The sequence below is a fragment of the Monopterus albus genome, unplaced genomic scaffold (assembly GCF_001952655.1).
Source record: "Monopterus albus unplaced genomic scaffold, M_albus_1.0 scaffold211.1, whole genome shotgun sequence".
NCBI classification, from domain to species: domain Eukaryota; kingdom Metazoa; phylum Chordata; class Actinopteri; order Synbranchiformes; family Synbranchidae; genus Monopterus; species Monopterus albus.
In genome coordinates, this window is record NW_018128091.1 from 1,356 (window position 1) to 27,106 (window position 25,751).

The 25,751-nt window shown below is 42.1% G+C and overlaps 1 protein-coding gene across 1 annotated transcript in view; it reads right to left on the bottom strand.

Moving 5' to 3' along the window:
• Positions 1-343: 343 nt before the first annotated feature.
• The window catches only part of LOC109970951 (phospholipase DDHD1-like), a gene marked incomplete at its 3' end in the record, with an annotated part of 31,460 nt that continues 6,052 nt past the window's right edge, over positions 344-25,751 (bottom strand). The window contains exons 2-7 of the mRNA XM_020618907.1: positions 3,948-4,124; positions 3,343-3,471; positions 2,332-2,479; positions 2,128-2,237; positions 860-966; positions 344-653 (exon numbers count right to left, since the gene is read on the bottom strand). Of these exons, the coding sequence (XP_020474563.1) occupies positions 344-653; positions 860-966; positions 2,128-2,237; positions 2,332-2,479; positions 3,343-3,471; positions 3,948-4,124 (981 nt within the window). The remainder of the gene's footprint in view (positions 654-859; positions 967-2,127; positions 2,238-2,331; positions 2,480-3,342; positions 3,472-3,947; positions 4,125-25,751) is intronic.

Consider the following 25,751-nt stretch of genomic DNA (forward strand, 5'->3'; position numbering starts at 1 on the left):
AGAGGGGATAACACTGTCATCCCTTATGTGGCTGGTTTATCAGAGAAGTTAAAAAGGATCTTTCGCAACCACAATATCCCAGTTAACTTTAAACCAGGGAACACCCTGCGGCAGAGACTGGTCCACCCGAAAGACAAAACAGCAGTCCACCTCCACCTGAAGGACAAAAGAGGACAGTGATGTCCAGATTCTCTCCAGAGAACATCACTGGTTCGAGAGAGGAGTCAAGGAAGCTATTTTTGTAAAAATAGAACACCCCTCACAAAATAGGGGTGGTGGACTAAGACACAGCTTGTCATCCATCTACAACTGTGTTTTGAGATCTCTGCCCAAACATGCCCACCAGGACAATAGGCGAACTTCTCAGCTCTTCCAGAACAATAACCTATGCAGTACCTGAGGCGTGTGAGTCTCAGCTGCTCCTGAAGGTGGCGCTCTTCATCACTTGGCCAACGGACCTTTATCTCCTCTGGGTCTGGCGCTTCTTGGTGATGAAAGCGGATGGGGTCCCAGCCTGTCATGATGTCAAAGGTGATGACGCAGCCCAACGAGTGCGACACTATAGACACCTTCCCATTTTTCTCAAAGTGTGAATTCCGTGAGCAAAAGAGTGAGTACAGACGGTTCAGCTCCAGAGTCAAACCCCTGGTAATCTACACAAACACATAACAACAATACACTTAGATGCATTTAACTTAGGTAGGATTTTGTTGTGAGTGAGGTAAGTTGATTCAGACTCGTGATACTAACGTTCCTGAACTGGCAGCAGGGTGACAAAGTGCAGCACCACAGCTGTGAGGAGAGGGTAAGTCTGAGTCTAAGGCTGAAAAGCCTTTGTCTAGTTTAGCCTCAGGCTCACCTCGTCTCTGTACAAAGGGCTGGTGTAGTACATGATGTCCATGGCGCTGCTGTTCAGCATGTCTCTGAGACCTCGTAGCTTGTCTGGAGTGATGGAGTCCACTGTGTCTGCAGGGAAAACATACAAACACATTCAACTGGCTGGCTGCTTTCTGATCTGTGTTACATACTTGTATATAAGATTGTGGAACAGCCTTCCATTGGAGATTAGGTCTGCCCCAAGCCATGGAGCTTTTAAATCACAACTGAAAACTCATTTGTTCTTTTTGTCTCTTGACACTAACTAAGGTCGGGTGCCTTGGGTGCTTCTCCTTTGATGACTTGTTTTATATGACATTTTCATATGTAGTATTGTACTGTATATGGTAGGTTAGTTTTAATGTCTGTGTTCTCTGATGTCTGGGTATGGTATGTTGTATGATTTTTGTTACATTTTTTTGTCATTGTTATCCAGTTTGTAACACCTTTGTAAGTGTCATATAAATAAAATTACTATTGCTATTGCTACTTATATAAGCACATAATTTTTGGTTTTCAATGACCACACATAAATGATGATGGTCAGTAGTGTCACTTTTGTGTATACCTCGATAACTACTGGCCATAAAATTTGGATATGACATTTCAAATTCACAGAGGAGGAGTCCATGATGAGGCGCCACAAAGAACTAAAGAACACATGGCAATGAAAACAGATTATGTAAGGTCTCCAGATGAATCAGGGCTTTTGATAACCCTCTGATCTTTGCAATTTGGGATATCCACAAGCCAGAATGTTATTTTCTTTTATTATTTAACCATAACATTTACTGAACACTTGGGTCCAAATTGTATTTTTAGTCCCATTTTAGACAGCATTAAAAATAGTTTCATTGTCACTTTCTTGTGCTTTCCCTTCAGCATTTTTGTACTGAATACTTGCAACAACCAGGGTTTAAGCCTACTCAGTACCCCTGCAAGCATACTCAGATACACCCACTTTACACAAAGCACTTACAGATTTGTTCCCTATGTGCACTAGCATTCATCTTCTACTGTATAAATATTTACTTCTTATATAATGTAGCACATCCAGTATGGAGAATCCTAGTACTATTATTTTGTCCACTCCATTTATATCAGCGAGGATAAACAAAATACCAGAAACAAAACTCTGTATACCGCCATCCCTTGCCATCTCTATCACCTCATGTAAACTTTTCTAGCTCACCACTGCCTGTCTAAGGATAGCTTTTGTTTTGGATGAGTGTGCGCTGAGGTGCAGCATACCTCCATCCAGAGTCAATTTTGACCTCCACTCCACAGGGAGGAACTCCACATGCTCTGTAGTATGATCAGAGAAGTGCTTCTCCTCCATCTTTCTGGCAGCTTCTCTCATCCTGCGTACCAGCCGGTATAAGACAATTACTTCAAGAATTATTCTGATTCCATTTAATTCTCTGTGCTCCCACTGGAAACCTCCCTATAGCTCACATGCTGGTGTTCCTGATGATGCGGCCCTGGTCCATCTTCTGGCCAATGCCATGCACCACAAAGACAATGTGTGTTGTTTCAGGTGGGGTGTCTTCAGGTGCTGCCTCCTCCACATACCCGCGATGGAGACGTGTCCCGCTGCTGGAGGCTGAGGACATGAGAGGGAACATTAATACACATTGTGCTGTGTGCTAGTAATGACTAAATGACTAAAAAAAAGAAAGTGTTTACTGTTAACCACTGAAAAGTCTGCACTGGTATGTATAGGTGCGTTGTTTCAGGTATCACTGAGCTACCTTTAAGATTAGACTTAAGACTTTCCCTTTAGTTATACTGCTATAGGCCTAGGCTGCTGGGGGGCTTCCCATGATGCTCTGAGCGCCTCTCCTCTCCTCTCCTCTCCTCTAGACCTTACTATGTAAACTGTCCTGAGATGATTTTAGTTGTGGCTTGGCACTATATAAATAAAATTGAACTTGCTCATGTAGTAAGTCTGTGAGCATTTTGGCTTGTCAGACAGACAGGAGTTTACAATGTACAACTCTGTAACACAGAATTTTTCATTCTTGTATTTCCACTTTCTTTAATTAATTAATTAATTTATTGTAATTTGGGTGAACTGAGGCTTTTATACAGTTTTTAAGCTCATAAAGGTACTACATCTATAGCCAGACTAGCTTCCACAACTTTAGGCTTACAGTGGTAAAACAGTTGTACAATGCAAAAAGAGAACAGCAATAAACCACCATCCAATGAATGTATGAAAACTACATTCTAGAAAATTCCTGTAAGGTGACACATTTGATAAATTTTCCAATATTTTATGGGTTTCTAGATAACTTAAACCTTTTGAAATTTTAGCCCTGCACAAACATCCTTTACTTTGCTATAGTTTAAGTCCCTTGATGACTCATGACCTTGTGTCTCACTCTTTTAGTTCAACAAGTCAAATTATTCATAAACATGCTCTTGGACTTGATTGGTTAAACATTGTTTTTTTTTTTCATATACCTTTAGAGAATCCCAGTTTCTGAGTGACGGTGCGTGCGATCTTGGAGGTGGTGGCATCACTGTACAGATACACTTCGTCCACACTGTGCCAGTCCACATGACTTCTGCTTAGCTTCAGACTGTGGATGGCTGGGAAACAGTTGTACTGTGTTTAACAGCAGGTGACAAACTTCAGCCAGTGTAATTAATTCACCATTCCATATGAGGGTGTGTAGAATGTAAAAATAAAACTTCATTGCATTAACGCCAATTTACAAAAGTCAGGATACAGATAGTATATGAACAACATGTCTCTTTCTCTCTCAGATGAGCTTTCAATTGGTTCAGTTGGAGTCCGCTAAAATAACTTCACCTGGCTTTTGTGTCCTAGTTCTGAATCACAGTATTACTGCCACCACACACATACACTACTAGTCAAATGTTTGGACTGGTAGCATACACGTACACACATGCACACACAAACACACACGGTAACACATTTCACAGCATCTGTAGCCTTTATACACACTCACCTCCACACACACCTTCATCTTCTTTTTTTGTCACACACAAGCATAAATCTCGCTAGGCCCCCTTTCCTCCACACTCTGTCTTACATTCCTTACCATCCTTGCTATCCACCATGGTGGTCACTGCCTCCATCTCATAGGTGTCTCTCATCTGTTGTCCACGGAAACAAGCAAGGTGCTCCAGCTCAATGAGGTCGCTCTCATCCTCCTCCAGGGGAAGCCACGTTCCATCAATGAACCATTTACCCCTCATCACTGGAATACGATCTTGCTCTGCAGGACACCACATGAGGTTTAACACCTTGTCTGAAAGCCTGTGTAGCTGATGCACACTTTATTTACTTCCCTAGAAAGACAAAGAAAGTGGGGCCACACAAAGTATAAAGTGAAAGACAGTGAATATAAGTTAGTTAGCAACTAAAAGAAGTTCAAGGGCAATGTATGAAAACAGTAAAACCATGGGAGGAGTTACACCATAAATGCATTCTCTGCTGTCCTGTGTGTTCCACTGTTTTATCTACTGTAACTGTCAGACAGTACTATTAATAGCTGAAACAGTAGTAGTGCAAATAATAACATGATATTTAAATTATTATTACTCTATGACAATAATGCCTACAGTATGTAATCTACAATCTGCTATCTCTAAGCCCCACTGATTCAATTGGTGGGGCTTAGTAATAGTCATAATAGTCATAATAACCTGATAGTAGGCTGGCTGTAGAAGCATCTGCTTGATGTCATTGATAGTGGTAACTGTAATAGGTCTGTCCAGTACAGTAGCCGTTATAGCGCTGTTTCTAATACTGGGAATACTGGCAGTAAAAAATGGGTGCTGGTATTAACAGCAGCAGGGGTTGTAATAAAGAGATGTTTTACTAGTAAAATAGAGTGAAGTAGGTCAGTAGTAGTAATAGGCTGGTAGAGAAGTGGTTATGTTTAACAATAACTTCATGGTAGTAGTACAGTTGAAATCAGAAGTTTACATAGACTTAGGCTGAAGTCATTAAGACTGATTTTTTTAAAGGCATCATAGATGTCACTTGCCATACTCATACCATGTCTCTTGGTGTACAGTTTATTTTTACTGCACTAACCCTCCTGGTGTGTATTTCTTATTGAATCTAAATGGTCCGCATTTACAGACACAACAAACTTCAAAAACGTCACTGAGCAGGATTGTGTATTCTCTATAAGTGTCATTCAGGTGTGGATGGAAGATATGGATAATGTCAAAGTTACAGGTTTAATACAAGGATGACAGGAAAAGACAAGTAAGATAAGCATTGTCATTAGCATGACCTCTGCTGGGTTAAAGTTAAGTTAACATTATAGCAGGTTATTTTTACGATGGTTTCAAGTAATTACTGTAACTTTTACCACAAAGGTCAGCAGATTTCAGTGTAGAATGACAGTTTTGGCACGCAATGTAATATTACTGTTCTAACAGCAGAAATAAAGTGGCTAAAGTTACGTAACTTTTGTGTGTGTGTGTTTTAGATAACAGCAACAATGCTGTTCAAAGTATGATATCAAGGAAAGAAGCGGTACATCAAATTGAATGGAGCCTCAGACTCATTATTTCTGACAGAGGGTAATGTGTTTTAACGATGGTTACGTACAGTAACCAAAGCCTCTATGAGTGTAGGCATAGCCCTCTAAGAGCTGTCGCTATTGTCCGCTCGGCGCGACCTGCCTCTCTTCCCCTTTCTCTCTCCTGCTCTTCTCTCTCATTCCGCAGGCTCATTGACACAGCTGAAATGCATCACCTGCTAATTCACTCCCGGGTTTAGCACACAGCTGAAGCTCATCCCCATTAATCACTCTTCCCTATTTAAAGCACTGGCAGACGCTCATGCATCGCCTGATCATTGACACTGATACGGAGATCAGTAATGTTATGATAACGGTGACATTCGACAGTGAGTTTTATGTTTTGATGCGGCCACACAAGTTGGCGATCTTCTCTGCCGTGATTATCTCAGGCGATCTACTCTACTTACCTGATGGTGTTCGCTACTCTACTCGCCGACCCTTATCTTCTGGTTCCAGGTTCCTGCCCCGATTACCTCTGGCGATCCTCCTGGTTCCTGCCGCTTGCCTGTCTACTCACCTTCCCATCCTCCTGGTTACTGCTGCTCTCCTGTCTACTCACCTGTCCATCCTGGTCCTCTGATCCTCCTGGTTCCTGCTGCTCGCCTGCTTGTTTACCTGCCTGTCCTGGTCTTCTCAGCCTCCACTGCTCAACCCTGGTTTGGACCACACATAACCCATTGACCTTGTCCACTTATCATCTGTGTATATAGCAATAAAGACCCTTTCCCACTAGCACGAGTTTGCACCCTGAGTCCTCCTTCTCTCTCTCTCTCGCTCTATCTCCCACCTTGGTGAGGGACACCCAACCATAACAGCTATTGGGTTTATCCCTCGTGCATGTGCAGTCCTGAAGAGATTCTTTTGTGCCCTGTGCCCTGCACTGGGCTGTCCCCAAACAGAACTGCTGTGGCGGCATACAGTGGTGTGAAAAAGTGTTTGCCCCCTTACTGATTTCTTATCTTTTTGCATGTTTGTCACACTGTAATGTTTCAGATCGTCAAACAAATTTATATATTAGTCAAAGATAACACAAGTAAACACATCATGCAGTTTTTAAATGAAGGTTTTTATTATTAAGGGAAAACAAAATCCAAAACTATAGAGCCCTGTGTGAACAAGTGTTTGCCCCCTAAACCTAAGAACTGGTTGGGCCACCCTTAGCAGCAACAACTGCAATCAAGCGTTTTCGATAACTTGCCATGAGTCTTTTACAGCGCTGTGGAGGAATTTTGGCCCACTCATCTTGGCAGAATTGTTGTAAGTCAGCCACATTGGAAGGTTTTCGGGCATGAACTGCCTTTTTAAGGTCATGCCACAGCATCTCAATTGGATTCAGGTCAGGACTTTGACTAGGCCACTCCAAAGTCTTCATTTTGTTTTTCTTCAGCCATTCAGAAGTGGACTTGCTGGTGTGCTTTGGATCATTGTCCTGCTGCAGAACCCAAGTTCGCTTCAGCTTGAGGTCACAAACGGATGGCCGGACATTCTCCTTCAGGATATTTTGGTACACAGCAGAATTCAGGGTTCCATTTATCACAGCAAGTCTTCCAGGGCCTGAAGCAGCAAAACAGCCCCAGACCATCACACTACCACCACCAATATTTTACTGTTTGTATGATGTTCTTTTTCTGAAATGCGGTGTTACTTTTACGCCACACATAATGGGACACACACCTTCCAAAAAGTTCAACTTTTGTCTCGTCTGTCCACAGAGTATTATCCCAAAAGTCTTGGGGATCATCAAGATGTTTTCTGGCAAAACTGAGACGAGCCTTTATGTTCTTTTTGCTCAGCAGTGGTTTTCGTCTTGGAACTCTGCCATGCAAACCATTTTTGCCCAGTCTCTTTCTTATGGTGGAGTCATGAACACTCACCTTAACTGAGGCAAGTGAGGCCTGCAGTTCTTTGGATGTTGTTGTGGGGTCTTTTGTGACCTCTTGGATGAGTTGTCGCTGCGCTCTTGGGGTAATTTTGGTCGGCCGGCCACTCCTGGGAAGGTTCTCCACTGTTCCATGTTTTCGCCATTTGTGGATAATGGCTCTCACTGTGGTTCGCTGCAGTCCCAAAGCTTTAGAAATGGCTTTATAACCTTTTCCAAACTGATAGAGCTCAATTATTCTCTTTCTCATTTGGTTTTGAATTTCTTTGGATCTCGGCATGATGTCTAGCTTTTGAGGATCTTTTGGTCTACTTCACTTTGTCAGGCAGGTCCTATTTAAGTGATTTCTTGATTGCGAACAGGTGTGGCAGTAATCAGGCCTGGGTGTGGCTAGAGAAATTGAACTCAGGTGCGATAAACCAGTGTTTTGACAGGGGGGCAAACACTTGTTCACACAGGGCTATATAGTTTTGGATTTTGTTTTCCCTTAATAATAAAAACCTTCATTTAAAAACTGCATGATGTGTTTACTTGTGTTATCGTTGAGTTTTTCTTCGCCCGATGGGGGTGGAGACAGCAGGGCTGCCAACTTAGAGGGCTACGCCTATACTCATAAAAGCCTGGGTTACTGTACATAACCATTGCTCTATCATATAGGCTTCACTCTCTAAGGGCTGTCGCTATTGGGATAAAATTGCAGCTGGATGTAGTCAATGCCCTGTTAGCACAGCGCCGCCCAAGAGCATTAAAAACAACACCTCAGCTTGCCAATATACCCCATAATAGCATCCTAAAAACAACATCCTCTCTCCTGCATCAGACCTTGACTGAGAAGCAGGTGCAATCATGCCCATGAAACACCTGACTGCCCACTGTGAGAAGGCAGAGTGGCCATTCTGTTTAACAGGGGAGGAGAAGCGCAGGGAAGAGTGCACAGTGAGAGTTTGCGCCTGACAACACATGGCTGGAACAATTGAATTGCAAGAGCATACTCTGGATCATGTTTACAGTAACATATGTGGTTCTGACAGGGCCGCACCCCGCCCCCACCTTGGACCACATTTCTTTGTTCCTGTATCCGGGGGTCCTAGCCATGCCTTAAAAAAGGCAGTGCAATAGCTCTCGTGGAGTGGGCTCTGATGTCAGGTGGAGGATCACTCCCAGCTGACATGCAAGCCTTCGTGATAGCCTCACACAGCCAGTGAGACAGCCGTTGTTTGGTTAAAGGCTGCCCAAGAGAATGCTTCCTGGAATGTACAAAACACGGTTGTGTTTGGCTGACAGCTGCCATGTGAGCCACATAATGGGACAGTGTGTGTACCGGGCAGAGAACATGGAGTTCTTTCTCGGACTCATCTTTGTGAGGTGGAGGCAAAAACCCATCCAGGGAAATGACTCTGGATCAAAAAGAGGATGACATTATTTCCGGTGCATAAGCAGGATTTGGTCTCAGAACTGCTGAGCTGCCATCTTCACATATAAGAAGGCACGCCGGTGAGACAGACAGTGTGCACAGATTGCCCACTCACTTAGCAGAAGTCAGGGCTGAGAGAAGCACTGTTTTCAGGGAGAGATGTTTAAGAAAGATTTGTGTTATGGGCTCAAAGAGAGGTTCCCTGAGCGCACATAAAACCAGAGATAAATTCCACTGTGGTGCCACAGAATGCACAGGCCACAGGCCTTTGTCTGCCTACACCACTTATAAAATGTTTCAGTAGCAGGTGTGCGAACACAGTTCTCTCACTGAAACCTTCATGGTGTGACGATATGACAGCAGCATAAGCTTTCACAGTAGACAGAGCCAAATTTCTGGTGGGCAAGAAGCTGGAGCTGTACCTCATTCCTTGCACCAAAACAGACTATTTTGTTGCATAAGATGCCATTGTTGATAAAGCTCTTGCACACTGAATTGTGTGTACAACTGCTGGAGGCAACCATAGGCTCTCCAGTCACTCCTGATTGGGGGCCAGGCCCACAGTCGTTGTCCTACCACAAGGAACTGCTGGATCGCGCCGTCTAGCTGAGAGAACATATCCCCGTGCCACGACAGCTGCCAAGGCTCGCCCACCAGCAGCTGAACCAGGGTTGGAAAACAAGTGGCACCTGTGCGCTCCGGAGCTATCAGGAGGATGCGCAACCATTCATCCTGAATGTGTGAGAGGAGTTGTGGGATTAGTGGGACAGGAGGGAACGTGTAAAGAATACCTCTTGGCCAAGGGTAGTGAACAAAGGCATCTACCCCTATTGGGGGTTTGTCTCTGGCATTCATTGAGAACCAGAGATTGCTCTGCACGTTCCCACGTGCTGTGAACAGGTCTGCCACAGCTTGATTGAACCTGTCCCACAACATCTGAATGAGGAACGGATTCAGCCTCCACTGGGCTGAGGTCTGCCTCATGACATGAGATCTGTGGCATGGTTCTGCTCGCCGGGGACGTGTATGGCTCTGAGGTAGAGCAGGTTCTGATGAGCCCAGAGCAGGAGATCCCATGCAATCTCCAGCAGCCAGGCATTATGAACACCACCTTGCTGGTTAATGTATGTAATGGCTGTTGTGTTGTCTGATTGTACCACTACGTGTTTTCCCCTCAGTGCCGGTGCAAAGTGTTTTAAACTTTCAGCACTGTGGCCAATTCCAGACAGTTCATGTGGAGAGGTGGGTTGTTATTTCACTGTCTTCCTACAGCCTGTGACAGACAAGTGCCTCTCCAGCCAAGCAGAGATGCATCTGTGAGCACCAAGATGTGTGACGTAGCTCTGCCTAGGGGAACTCCTGCTGTCAAAACACACTGGGAGTTCCCCAGTACGCCATGTCTGATTGGACCGAGGGGGGGAGTGTGAGCACGTGCCTCTTGTGATGCACTGGGTTGAGGCGAAGACAGCCAAACCACCTCTAGAGCTTTCTCATGTGAAGACTGAGGGGGACCATGACATGACTGGCTGACATCATTCCCAGTAAAAGCAGGACAGACAGAGCTGTTACCTTCGCACAATGAACAATGTGCTGCAGGAGAGATGAAAGCACCTCCCACGTAGCGGATGACAGCTTTGCTCTCATGCAGAGAGAGTCCAGGTGCACTCCCAGGTAAATGAGTGCTTTGCAGGGCAGTGGTGAGCTCTTTTCCCAGTTTATTGCAAAACCCAGCTGTGTCAGGTGTACCACTGTGTGAAAACAACAACAACAAAAAAAGACACTTGCTGTATGAAACACGGCATCAGAATCAGATCATCTAAATAAAATATGACTCTGATTCCTGCTCTGCGTAACGGTTCTAATGCCACTTCCACGCACTTGGGAAACATTTGGGGGAGGGGGGGCAATAGCCGAAGGGCAGCCTGTTGTACTGGAAATGTGCACCCTGGAAGGAGAAATGCAGGAATTTCCTGTGTTTAGGGATAATAGGCAATAAGCATTTCTCAGATCAATGGAGACCATTATTGTGTGTTCATTGCCGGGACGCACACACACCAGTACTTGCTTCGTGGTGAGCATGTGAACGGTTTCTGCACTATGCATTTGTTGAAGAGAGACAAATCAAGAATAGGTCTCATCTTGCCTGACTTTTTGGGAGCCAGGAAGTTGAGTGAGAAAAAATACTCTCGTACTCCTGCCTGGGCAGAACTACGGAGTTTGCTGCTTTGCTTAACAGCACCTGCAACCCCGCTGTCAGTGCAGCAGAGTCTGAAGTAAAAGTTCTGTCAGCGGATGAGTATTCATTCGCAGTGCATTAGTATACACCGCTGTCAGCCACTGATGTGCCCCCTCGCCATTGCAAGAGATGAGTGTTTGCTCTGCACAACCAATGGGAGGGCGGTGAAGACAGGGCTGAGGAGAAGCACGCACCCCATGTTTAGCTTTGTCACTCACCTCTTGTGTGGCAGTGCAGCTGCATCCTCCGATGTGGAGAGATCTTTATAAAATTAGCACCCAACATGGGCTCAAACACACAACCATGAGATTAAGACTCTCATCCGCTACCGACAGAGCTAGCCTGGCAGCTTGTTAATATGATAACAAGGAGAAAATAAATTGTTTCTTTTCTCTCCTTTGTAACCTACGGCACAGTTGTGGTAGGGAAGCATGTGTGCAGACAGCACAGATTCAGAAACGGAGGAAAAAGGACTGTCAGAAGAGATTTTCATTTTCCAGAAGAACCTATGAGTGTCCGACTGTCTCCGGTGATTTGCATATACTTCCTGCCTCAGGCAGTGATTTTTGGTGGATCGGATCTGCTCTGATAGCCCTGACAGCTGTTACATGTGCAGCCACATGCTGTGCTGGATCATTTCTTTTGATGCCCAGGCCTTCATGCACACCATTGCCACCACTGCACCAGTGCCATGGTCGTCCCAATTTCCTTCGCTGCCTCTCCAGGGAGAGCCCCAGGCTGTGCAGTGAGGGAGGAAAAGGATGCGGAGAGGAGAGTCACATTGTTAATTGCCGCATCTCCCTGGGATGCGCATTGATAAACGCAGTCCGAGAGGCGAGCAGTGACCTGGTTCCCTGACAGTGGATGAGTGGCCCACCTCCTGCCAAAGAACATTGCTTGGGAAGCAAGTGATGGATTAGGGTGAGCTGGGGGAGCCAGCGATGGCAGGGAGTGAGTCAACGGACTTGGGCCCACCCACGCCGAGGAACTCCAAAGGGTTGTACACCAAGAGATCTTGACGATTTGCCCAGCTGCTGTCATTGTCAGGATCCCACTGTCTGACAGCTGCAAACACCTCCGCTTGGCACTGTGTCTCCGCAGTGGGCAGCAAACACAGAGGGGCAAGCGACTTGGGGGAAGAGTGCCAGCTCTGTGTCAAGGCACGCCTCACAGTGAGGGTGTGGGTCACTGGGCATGATGAAGCCCGTATTGCAGCCTGGGCACACGGTGACGGTGGTGCAGCGCTGGAGTCCGCTGTTGGTGAACTTTGCTCTTTAGCCATGATGAAGGAATTACTCTTTCGACTGCTGAAGAAAAAGAGGAAGCCAATCACAGGTCACACCAGCATTTATGCCACCACAGCAGACCTGTTTGGGGACAGCCTAGTGCAGGGCACAGGGCACGAAAGAATCTCTTCAGGACTGCGGATGGATGAGGGATAAACCCAATAGTGACGGCTCTTAGAGGGCAAAGCCTATGCAAAATAGAAAAATATGGGAAAGCATAATGTTTTTACAAATTTGTTTTTAAGACATGAACCAAAATAGCTGTCTACACTTGATGACTAATTAGTTTAAAACTTTGAAATATTAAAAAAACTGTAAAGTTGGTCTTATTTTTAAGGATGAACATCCTAAATGTTTAACTCCTCTCAGGAGTGCACCACTTATGGATGTCGGGATACAGTACACATTAAAGATTGTGACTCCGTTCCCCTGTCTTAAAGATCCCTACTCACAGAAACTATATGAGTAATTCTTTGTCAGGTTAAAATGTTAATGGATGGTTTAATGTTTTTATTAGTTAAACTTCTTTATTTTACTGTCATTAGGAGCACTTTTTAATGCTGAAAGTAATGAGGGCTACATTACTTGGAAACTTAAAAACATGCAGCGGAAGCTCAGCAGTGGCAGCAGCAGGAGTTGCTCTGACAGACATTGGTCAATTGGAGGACCAGAGTTTGAAAGAGAGGTGACTGAAGAGCATCAGTTGGAGGAAAACCAGTGTATCCATATCCTTGCTAAGATACAACATACTGTAGATGTGGACCAGATCATGAAAATGAAACAAATATTTCAACACAGGCAGAAATGAAGTCATTATCATGAGAAGTGCTTCACTGTGCTCACAGTGTTCCCAAGATTCAGAATCAGAATTGGCTTTATTGGCCATGTGTGTCGGACACACAAGGAATTTGACTCTGGTACATTGGCTTTCAATGTGCATGTACAGTACATATCCCCATGCAAGGGGCAAGTAAACAATAAACCAGCATAAGGCTGTATAATATAACAAAATAAGCAGTATTAACAAGCAACAAACAGTGGAAACAATGCAAAATAAGCAGTATAGACAGGCAGTAAACAATGCAGACAGACAAAGGAATGCTCATTGTGAAGTGGGATAAGTAGGAATGCAAATAGAGTACTTGACCTGTACGAATCTGTATAATCTGTATGAGGTATATTTACAGGTGGTGCACTCAGGTTATTGTCCTGTCATACTGTCGTTGGTTAAGTGTTCATCAGAGTGACAGCCTGGGGGAAGAAACTGTCCCTGTGCCTGGTTGTCTTGGTGCACAGTGAACTGTAACGTCATCCAGAGGCGAAGACTTCAAACAGATTGTGTCCAGGGTGTGAGGGGTCTGCAGTGATCCTCTCCGTCCTCCTTTTGACCTGTGAGGTGTGCAGGTCCTCCATGGAGGGCAGGCTCACACCAATGACCTTTTCTGCAGTCCTGACTGTCCGCTGAAGTCTGTACTTGTCCTGTTTGGTTGCTGAGCCAAACTGGACAGTGATGGAGGTGCAGAGAACAGACTCGATGATTCCTCTGTGGAACTGTATCAGCAGCTCCTGAGGCAGGTCAAACTTGCCAAACTGGCGCAGGAAGTACATCATCTGGTGTGCCTTCTTGATGATGGTCCTGATTTTGGACGTCCACTTCAGGTCTGGGGAGATAGTGGAGCCCAGGATCTTGTAGGACTTTACTGCTGATACAGTGCTGCCAAGTATGGTGAGTGGGGGTAAGGTGGAAGGGCTATTCCTGAAGTCCACTGTTATCTCCGCTGTTTTGAACGTGTTCAGCTCCAGGTTGTTGCGGCTACACCACAGTACCAGCTGCAAAACCTTCCGTCTGTAGCCTGAATCGTCGCCATTTCGGATGAGACCAATGACCGTTGCATCATCAGCAAACTTTAGGAGCTTGACAGAGGGGTCCTTCGAGATGCAGTCACTGGTGTAGAGTGAAAACAGCAGAGGGGAGAGCACATATCCCTGGGTGGCACCTGTGCTTGTCTTGCTGTGAACCAGGGATTGTTGTTGTTGTATGTGTAGAAGGACTTTTTGGGCACACACACATCCTCACAAAAGCTGATATAAGATGTCACAGTGTCAGTGAGTCCATCCAGATCTGTAGCTGCAGTCTCAAATACACTCCAGTGTGTGGAGTCAAAGCAGGCCTGTAGCTCTGACTTAGCCTCCTCAGTCCAACTCTTCACTGTTTTGACTACAGGCTTTGCAGCCTCAAGTTTCTGCCTGTAGGTTGGAATAAGATGGACCATACAGTGATCTGAGAGTCCGAGGGCTGCAAAGGGGACAGAGCAATAGGCATCTTTTATTGTTGTGTAGCAGTGGTCCAGTGTGATTTTGTCCCTGGTGGGACAGGTAACGTGCTGTCTGTATTTGGGCAGTTTGTGGGTGAGATTTGCTCTGTTAATTTCCCCTAGAACAATGAGTGGAGAGACGGGATGTTCTAGTTCCAGGCTAGTTATCTGTTCTGCCAGGAGCTGTAGTGCGCTAGTGTGGGCCTGCGGCTTTAAATAGGCATCCACCAGGATGAAGCTCGAAAATTCATGAGGAGACTGGAAGGGTTTGCAGTTGATAAAAAGAGTCTCTTAATTCTGTATTACATGTCAAATCAAATCAAATTTTATTTGTATAGAGCCAAATCACAACAAAAGCCATCTTAGGACACTTTACAAAGTAGGGTCTAGGCCTTACTGTTATCACTATTATTACATAGGGAAAACCCAACAAATCCCCCTTGAGCAAGCACTTGGCGACAGTGGGGAGGAAAAACTCCCTTTAACAGAAGAAACCTCCGACAGACCCCGGCTCTTGGTGGGCGGCCTTCTGCCTCGACTGGTTGGGGTGAGTGGATAGAGGAGAGGAGAGAGAAAAAAACAAAAAGCAACAAGGCACAACAAACAATCAAACACTGATCAGGTCGATGTGGCTGGTGACTGCTCGTCAGAGACGTAGAGCTCCAGGGCCAGGGCAACCTGCAGAAAGGTACAGGGAGAGAGAGAGGACACACTATGGGAGAGAGGGGACACAAAGTTAGTAATGTGTATTGGTCGCATATATAAGCATAGGGAGAGAGGAAAGGAAAGGAGAGGAGAGGAGAGGAGAAGGGAGGACTGAAACTCAGAGCATCATGAGGCCCCCCAGCAGCCTAGGCCTATAACAGCATAACTAAGGGAAAGCTCAGGGTCACCTGATCCAGCCCTAACTATAAGCTTTATCAAAAAGGAAAGTCTTAAGTCTAATCTTAAAGGTAGCGAGGGTGTCTGTTAGATTTTATCCAAATTCTTTTATTGAAAGCATGAAAGGTGAAGACAGGAGAGGACTGTATAAAGTCAACAGGAAGTTTACTCAAAGTCTGGGCACAGGTGAAGCCATACAGCACTGGGGTCAGAGCGACAGAGCTCCCACAGCAAAACCGTTCTCTGAACCCCCAGTTATGTTTTCACATTACAATTATCTTCTTGGGCTAGGTTCGCCCTGGACAGAGGACAACATTCAACACTTCGTAATCCTATTGGTCATTTGGTGTAAGCAGAAGCTCACACCTCCTTGCTGGAATGTGATCTAAACCAGGTGTGTGTGTGTGTGTTGTGATGTGATTTTCCAGGCGGCAACTGATCAATGAACACTGAACCATGGGTCGTCTGCGCTGTAGACCCCCTATCTGTGTAATCCTATTTACAGGATAGGAAATTTAAAGGATAGTGTATATTATGTAATAAATAAACAGCTGGCTATTTTATATAAAATATTTTCTGATATAACTTTCAAAACATCACCTCCCCTCTCAACAGCCAGCTGGTTTGTATGGAATTGTTAGGTACCGTTCGCACCAGTCAGTGAGTGAACGAGAAAGAGGCGGACCCAGGTAGCCGACTTCGGTACAAGCAGTGATTTATTATATACAGTGATAAAGGGAATAACAATACACAGAGGGAAATAGTGCGTAGTCCTGTTGACGAGTGGTAGCCGGGTGTTTGACCAACCGCAGGAGGCGAGGAGATGGAGAGCTGGGCCGAGCTGCGTAGGCTGGGTCACTCCTGGGCTGGTCGGTGGTGATGGTGGCTACTGAAGGTGGAGACAGAGAGATGAAGGCAATAGTGGAACAGATAGGCGACTGAACATTGACCTGCCTGGGAGGAGAGAGTGGAGCCACGGTCCGGAGGAACAGTCCAACGGGGAAACACAAAAACAGTAGCTGGCTAGGGGATAAATACATACAAAACAGCAAAAAAAGCACGGAGAAAAATTGGCCTAGAGACTAGAATGAACTGGCAAGTGACTGAGGAGTGAAACCGGGTAATATAGTGAGTAACCTAATCAAGTGCAGCTGGTGATAAGGTAGTGAGGAACAGGTGAACGTGATAAAGTAATTGGGCAAGAGACAGTAGGAAAGGTGAGGGAGGCCAGAGCGGCCCAGCAAACCTGACAGGAATTCACCCAAGCAACAAGCCCAATCAGAGATGTACTGCTTTCTGTTGTCACCATTAGGTTTCCGCAGCCAGGCAGCTTGTTAACACTGCTAGGTTGCTACCTCCAATATTAACTTTCTGAGACACTGTTGAGAAGGTTGGCATACTATTAACACTGTTGATTGTTGAACAATATGGTTAAACTCATTATCAAGTTGTGTTCTAAGATAGGGCATTTAAATTGTAATGTGTTTAAGGGAGGCGACAGGGGTGCAGTGGGTAGAGCAGTCGTTTCTCCGTTGAAGGTTCGAATCTCGGTGCTGTCAGTCCACGTGTTGAAGTGTCCTTGGGCAAGACATTGACACTCTCCCCCTCCCCCCGATGGTTAAGAGCCATTGGTTGAGGTGGCGCCGCAGATGGCTGCCATCGGTTCTGTACCGGTAACAAATTCCGTGTGTGTAACATACTTGGCCAATAAAGGTGATTATCCTTATAATGAGTAAAACAATTAACTAGTTCATTTAGATTGTTTTTAAGTGGTTGTCTGAAAATTATGTCAATATTTCAATGTCAATTTCAATCATCACTGATTCCCTTTTCAGGAAGCTGCATTTAAACTAGTTATATTATAGTCTTAAACAGGCTTGAACATTACCACTTAAAAGTGTAAACCCACTAAAATCATGAGAATTAATAACATCAAAACATGACTCAATAAACACAGTATTAACCCTTTTCAGGAATTTTATATAGAAGCTTAAAACAGCTACAGCAAAGCAGCAAGATATAGCATTAAAATCATCAATAATTGTCTCGATTGGCTTACAATCTAAATAAATCAACAACTACTATTTCTAAACATAAATTTAAAATGATCACACTGATTAAAATTGTTATGGTTGAGCTCTCAAGACACTGAATAAAAAGTCAAAGGGTTTGCTCACGGTCACCAGTCCTCAGTTGGTTTGAGTTTGTTGGATTGTGGCTTTCTGTTGAAAATCGCCATTTCAGATTAAATCTTTTAAACAAGAATTCAGAGTTTCCTCTTGCTGAATCATGAGGCTTTGGCACAGTAAATCGTCCCTCGCCATGATTCCGCTCTCTGTAGCGGCTCTATTGGTGGTTTTCTTCTCATCCTCCGTAAGTCATCTTTTAAACAGGAATTCAAAGTTTTCTCTTGCTGAATCATGAGGCTTTGGCACAGTTCCATTGTCCTTCACCGTCATCTCGCTCTCCTCCCCCACAGGCTGGGTCCCGGGGGGGCGCGGCCGCAGCCTACTCAGTCTTTTGGCTGTCTTCCTTCAGTCACTTGGTCTTCTGGAAGTCAGAAAATTAACCGGACAGAGCCTCCAGCTGCAACTGTGGAGTAATACTCTCGTTCCTCTTTTTGCCAGGGTTTTTTAAAGGATTCTGGTCAGTAAACTTAGTCCTTCCATCCAACCAGATGCCACAGTTTGTAATTAATACCTTTTTTGGCATGCACAATGTTGTTCTTCTGTTAGGATTGGATTGCAGGAGTTACAGTTGTTTTATTTACTGTTAGTATTATTTTGCTTTTATAATGATAGAGTTTAGTATGACTGTCTGTGTTTCATTAGCAGCACCATGTATCAGTATTAACCTGGCTCTCATGAATGCATTAAAGTTATAATATTCAGCTTTGAGTCAACTTGTAGTATTTTTCATCTTCTTGGAAAATTGTGCAATAGATTGCATAGATAAGTGTCGTTCTGGAAACGATAGATAAGATACTGTTAATTTATGCTACTTAACAGACGTGAAGTCTGACGGGCTTCAACTGGTCACTCATGTCTGAAGCATGAGTAAGGGTTTTTTTACAACAGAATCAGGGAAGTAAGTGACACAGCTAACTGCATGTCCACTTTCAGTTAGAGAAAAACGCCTGAAAATAGAGAAACGCCTGAAGATAACAACACACACACACACACACACACATACTGCCTATATGAACATTCTAGAATATTTACGTGAAACGTTCCACCCATGTACAGGGCAGTCCCAGCCCGAGAAGATAAATGTGAATGATTTTTGATTATCTAGGCTCTTGGAGACTTGTCGTCTCATAGAGCCCAGTGCTGTAATAACTCTGCATTTAACCAGAAGAAAATAAATCTACGTAAAGCTTATTCCTGTTTCCTGAGTGTTACTTCTTGGGGCCTTCAGATAAAAGAACCGGCTGTAGTTAAAACTTCTGAACTCATTTGCGTACCTGTCAGTGTTCAGCATTTCTTGTGACTGCTCATGACTGCTTTTGACCAGTTGTGACCAACTCCCCGTCACAGTGATTTAGCAGTTTAACTTCTCTTCCCTTAGAAAACTAAATTATCCTAACCCAATAAAAATACAGAAAACTCATATCTGATTGAAATACAAAGAATCCCATCATCACATTTAACTTAACCATCCATATTACACACACACTGTTACACAAATTCTATCATTTCCTTAAAATTTAACCATAGATCACTATATTTTGACTGCAACACTTGACTAAATAAACTGAAAATGACTGAGAATCTGCACAGACACTTGACTAAATATTGATTATCATTGATTAGACATTGATCAAACATTAATTATCAATCAAATCGTTATTTTATGCATGACAATAATTTTTGTTACTTTTCTTAATAAACTGTGTGAGACACACACACAACTACACTTCCTCTTTTGTATGAATGTGTGTCTTACTTCCTTTTTCTCCATGATTCAGCATTTTCACTCTTTATGATTTAAATTCTGAATGTACTTTAGACTTCTAAATGTACCTTTTTCAATACAGTCCTTTGGCATTTTATTCTTACACATTAACTGATTATTTCAAACAAAACACACACGTTATTTTATGCATGACAATAATTTTTGTTACTTTTCTTAATAAACTGTGTGAGACACACACACAACTACACTTCCTCTTTTGTATGAATGTGTGTCTTACTTCCTTTTTCTCCATGATTCAGCATTTTCACTCTTTATGATTTAAATTCTGAATGTACTTTAGACTTCTAAATGTACCTTTTTCAATACAGTCCTTTGGCATTTTATTCTTACACATTAACTGATTATTTCAAACAAAACACACACATAAATCATTTTATGATTATCTTAACTTTTCTACTTTATGCATTCTGCCATAGCATTTTAATAATTTTTCTCTCTCGCCCAGCTCCTCTAGTTGTTTCTCGTAAACATTCTTGCTGTTCTTGTGGGAATTCTAACTGAAAAGAGACAATTTATTCAATAGTCTCCTGCAGCTCTTCTTGTGAAGTTATTTCTGATGCCAGATCATCAGAGGCCAGTTCTGACGCTATGGCCTGTGTTTCTTGTGCTTTTTGGTTCTCTCCGGGACCCGTTTTTACAGGTTTGCTGACAACCTTATGTCAAAATCGTCAGCAAATGTATATGGTCCCTGTTTGTGTCTCTGTAGGAGGACTAAAAATTGCCATTTATGTTACATGCTGTATGTCTTGCAATTTTCTTAGAAACTTTGAAGCAGTTTACATTGATAATTTTAAGATGCATGATGTACAGACAGATATTGATCCTGATAATAATTTTCTTTCTACTATAAATAATAATTGTGGTTACTATACAAATGAACAATAATCTAATAATTTCATTACTAAGGATAAATTGTCTATCCATTTCAATAGTAGAAGTATGTATACAAATTTTAATGTAATAAAAGTAATAATAACGTAATAAGAATTTTGTTTATCCCTTCAGTGTTATAGCTATATCTGAAACCTGATTTAATCAAGAGAAAGGAACTGATTTTGATATAGAGGATTATGACCTCCATTATGTAAATAGACAAAATAAATTAGGAGGTGGGGTTGCCCTATATATACACAAAACTATAAAATATTCGGTTCTAACGAATATGTCTATTATACTTGATAATGTAATGGAATGTTTAACAATATAAATCATTAATGGAAAGAAAAAAACATTATTATAAGTTGTGTTTATAAATCACCTGGATCAAGTGTTGATGAGATGGTTAACAATATGGTGGTGGATGGTTTCTGTGGTTAACAATAAATCTTTATTTATTTGTGGGGACTTTAACATTGACCTTTTGAATCCAAACAAACATAAACTGACCGATGAATTCATTGAAAGAATGTATTCCATGTTCTTATTTCCAACAATTACTAAACCTAGTAGAATTGCATCACATAGTGCAACCTTTATTGATAACATTTCTACAAATAACTTGACAAATAATAGTTAATGGTTTGTTTATTTGTGATATTACAGATCATTTACCTGTCTTTACTATATACAGTATGACTGTAATGTCTCTAAACCCAAAGATTTTAGGACTGTAACCTATAAAAGATTGCTAACTCAAGAAGCAATTAACGCATTTAACGATGAGCTGGGAGTGCAAGACTGGCGCTCTGTTTGTGGAGAGACAGACACAGACACAGCCTATAATAATTTTCTGGAAATATTCACAACATTATATGATAAGCATTGCCCTATTTCAGGTTACAGTAAACAGAAGAAATATTCAAAATGTCCTTGGATGACTAAAGGCTTACAAAATGCATGTAAAAAGAAAAATAATCTTTAAAAATGATTCATTAAACTGAAAACTAAAGAAGCTGAGAACAGATACAAGTTGTATAAAAACAAGTTAATTGAGGTAATGAGAATAGCCAAGAAATTATATTATAATAAATTAATAATGGATAATAAAACTGATATAAAAGGATCATGGATTGTATTAAATAATATTCTTTAAAAAGGAGTCAAAAAACTACTTACCCAGAATATTTTGTTGATTCAAATGGTGATTATTACAATATGAACAGGGTAGTTAATAGGTTTAACACATTTAATGTAAACATTGGTCCTGATTTGGCAGCAAGATTTCCAGATGAACAAATAGAGCATAATATTGAAAAAATCAAAATAAATTCAAATACAATCTTTCTTTCAGCAGTTAGTGAAAAAGACCATCAATATGGTACTATTAAAAAAGTTATTAACAACATTAAAACACCTCTAGTGCACATCTGCAATCTGTCGCCTCAAAATGGTTGTGTTCCCAAGAAAAGGAAACTTGCAAAAGTCATTCCACTGTTTAAAAATGGAAATAAACACAACTTTACCATCTATAGACCAATTTCATTGCTTCCTCAGTTTTCAAAAATTTTAGAGAAAATATTTAATACTCGATTAGAATTGTTGAAAAACAAACTCATTAATGACAGTCAGTATGGATTTAGAAGTAAAAGATCTACTTCATATGTAATAACTGATGCAGCTGAAGAATTATCACATGCATTGGATAATAAAAAATTTACCATTGGTATATTCATTGCTCTGCAAAAAGGTTTTGATACTATTAACCATGCAATATTAGTAAAGAAGCTTGAAAGGTATGGGATACGAGGGATGGCTGGAAGCTGGGTAAAGAGCTATTTAAGTAACAGAATGCAGTATGTGCAGATGGGTGAGTTTTCATATAATTGTTGTGTCATTTTTTGTGGTGTCCCTCAGGGGTCAATATTGGGCCCCAAACTATTCAACTTGTATGTCAATGATAATATTTAATGTTTCACAATTACTTAAGTGTGGTTTGTTTGCAAATGATACCAACATTTTTTATTGTGATGACAATTATGATATGCTCATTAATGTTGTAAATACTGAATTAAGGAAAATTTAAAAATGGATTGATAGTAATAAATTGTCTTTAAACACTAATTAAAACTAAAGCCATATTATATGGCAATTATAAAACAAAAATGGAAAAGATGATTGAGATAGATGGGATACCGATGTCTCTGAAATAAAATTTTTAGGAATTATAATTGATAATAAATTAACTTGGAAAACTCACATCCGACACATAAAAACTAAAGTTTCCAAAAGCCTTGCAATAATAAATAAAGCTAAACATGTTCTTGATCATGATACACTTCGTACCCTGTATTGCTCCCTGATTTTACCATACTTAACGTATTGTGTGGAAGTATGGGGGAACAATTCAATGCAATCACTTATTTTACAAAAAAGGGTTATGCGTATCTGTGAGGTCCGCTCAGCACGGCCTGCCTTTCTTCTGCCTTTCTCTGTCTTGCTCTCTCTTCCTGCGGGATCAGCACCTCAGCTGTGTTGTATTTGGTAATGAGGGACTCGTTTGTCGGTGCGCACAGCTGAGGTGCATTCCTGTGATTACCTGCTCCTTTATTTAAACCTATGGCAGATGCTCCGTCATCGCCAGAGCATTACCTGTAGACATACCATTCATGGTATGTGTCGTACATCTTTCTGATTTCCACGCTGACAGTTCCTCTGCTGTGGATCTTTTTTTGTATGTTGGTTACATTTTTTTTTTTTTGTGGTATACGTCTCTTGATTTCCACGCTGACCATTCCTGTGCTGTGGTTTTCTTTTGTACATTGTTTCCATGTGTTTAGGCATGCGCAATTGATTTCAACGCTGACAGTTCCTGTGCTGTTGATTTCTTTTTTTTTTTACGTTCGCTACTCTGCTTCCCTGACAGCGTTTGCTAATCCTCCTGGTTGTTCTGTTTACTCACCCCGTCTTAGTCCTCTAACTCTCCTGGTTCCTGCCGTTGTTCTGTCTACTCATCTGCTCATCCTGGACTCCTCAGCCATCTCTGCCCTACCCTGGTTCAGTACTGTATATTGCCTCTGCTTCTTTGTCTACGTCCATTAAACCACCTTTTTTCCACTAGCACCTGGGTCTGCATATTAAGTCCTACCTCCGTTCTCCCTCACCCTCCTGGTGAAGGGGACTCAACCGTAACAGCATCATACATAAGGCTGATTATTTTGAACACAAAGCTACTTTTTCTTAAATCAAAGTTATTAAAAATACAGGATCTTATTTAAATTAACATGGTAGAACTATTATTTAAAACATTTCACAATTTATTACCTGCTAATATACAAAAGTTATTTATGCTGCGAGAGCAGTTGTACAGTTTGAGGGGCTATGGAAACTTTTTAATACCAATGGTCAGAACTACTAGGAGGAGTTTCTGTGTGTCAGTGTAACAGCATCATACATAAGGCTGATTATTTTGAACACAAAGCTACTTTTTCTTAAATCAAAGTTATTAAAAATACAGGATCTTATTTAAATTAACATGGTAGAACTATTATTTAAAACATTTCACAATTTATTACCTGCTAATATACAAAAGTTATTTATGCTGCGAGAGCAGTTGTACAGTTTGAGGGGCTATGGAAACTTTTTAATACCAATGGTCAGAACTACTAGGAGGAGTTTCTGTGTGTCAGTATGTGAGGTTAAATTATGGAATGGTCTGGGGTTTGAACACAAACAATGTCAAAATGTTCACCAATTTAAAGCACTTTATAAGCAGAAGGTTTTGTTATAGTATAAGGAGGACTGGGTTTAATCATTTGATGATGTATCTATAGGCTGTATTGTCTTATCTTGTAGGTTCTCTGAGTACTACTTTTGGAAGGATTATTATTGTTAGCTGTGTTTATATATGGTGTGTATCTAAGATACAGTATATCATATTTTTTTTGTTTTTTTTTCCCCTTTTACATGGGTATATTTATATGTATATATGTAATTTGAAAGTTTTTGTTAACATTAAGAATTAAGGAAGCAGCTATTATGTTCCTTTGTTTTAATTGTAACAGACCTGGGTGGGTTTAAATAAGTGTGACTTCTTCCCACTCCATTTCGAGCAATTCACTGATCTATGTTGTTAATGTAAGGTGACTATACCTTGTATGGGTCGAATGCTTCTTATGGCCTTGTTATATGTTACTATTGCTTGAATTAAATAAACAAAACACAAACACATAAATCTGTATGCATTATAGAAAAGCACCTTAATTGGCAGTTAAATACTGTTTTATTATAAGAGTACACATTTGAGTACACATTTTAAACAAAGGGTGTTAAGATATTACTTGGATTACAAATTTATTCCTAAGGGCATTGAATAATGTCTGAATTGAGTATATTTGATTCGGCAAGTGCAAAGCTCTTTAAACAGATTTCACACTATTTTGGTGCAACACACTGTCTTTTACTGTGGTATACAGAGCACAAGTAAACAGTGTCTCAAGAGTGTGTTTCTACCACTTTGAGTGTTACACAAGTAAATTTTACAGGTGTTGATGTTATTCCAGGGAAGTGTCAGATGATGCCTGTGGAATGAGTATATTTGAACAGCCCCGGTGTCAAGAGTTTGACTCTATTTTAGTGTTAATACTTTAACTCTGGTGTCCAGCGTTGAAAGAACACTGGTTCATTGGACCCAAATACACTGAATTTGGTGAAAAGTTTACTCCCAGAGAGTTGTATATACAGTTTCAAATGTGCTGTGTTTCACACTCCGAAAATAAAGTACTGTGGCGACCCTGACCGGCCGCTGATGTTCATGTGTTCTGTTGTGTACGAATGGGTTTGACAATGTTATTGAAGGCTGTTCATGTATTGGTTACCGCTGTTGTCTGCAAAATGCCGCGCTGTTCTGGCCAATGTGGGATGGGGGGAGGAACAGGTGCGGGAGGAGATAAGAGGGATGACAGGTGGGCGTGTTGTTTAGATTCTGTTGGCGTGGGACACGGGATGCCCTGAGGGAATGTTGTTACTGTTTTCAGTTTGCTATTTCATTTTCTCCTGTGAGCACACAGTGCCAGGTAAATCACAGTTATTTTGCATTCTCTATTCTGCTCAATAAAACCCAAGAAAAGACAAAGAAGGTGTTTTCCTCACTGTCAGCGTAGGTGCTAGCGTATAGTTGGCTAGTTAGTTGTCCCAGTATAGGACAGGGTCGGGCAGCTCCTCTCAACCGAGCTAGCGGTCGTCACATTGGTGTCAGAAGTGGGATTAAAACGGCCGTTGGACGGCACCATGGAGAGGAGTCTGGTCAAATTAGAGAGGGAAATTGAGGAGAGCACCTTCCAGCTGAGACGGCTGGAAAGACAGTTGCACCCGGACGGTGCGAGTGCGCCACGGCTAGCGCGACCGGAGGGGAGCAGCTAACGGGCAGCGAGGCCGGCGGG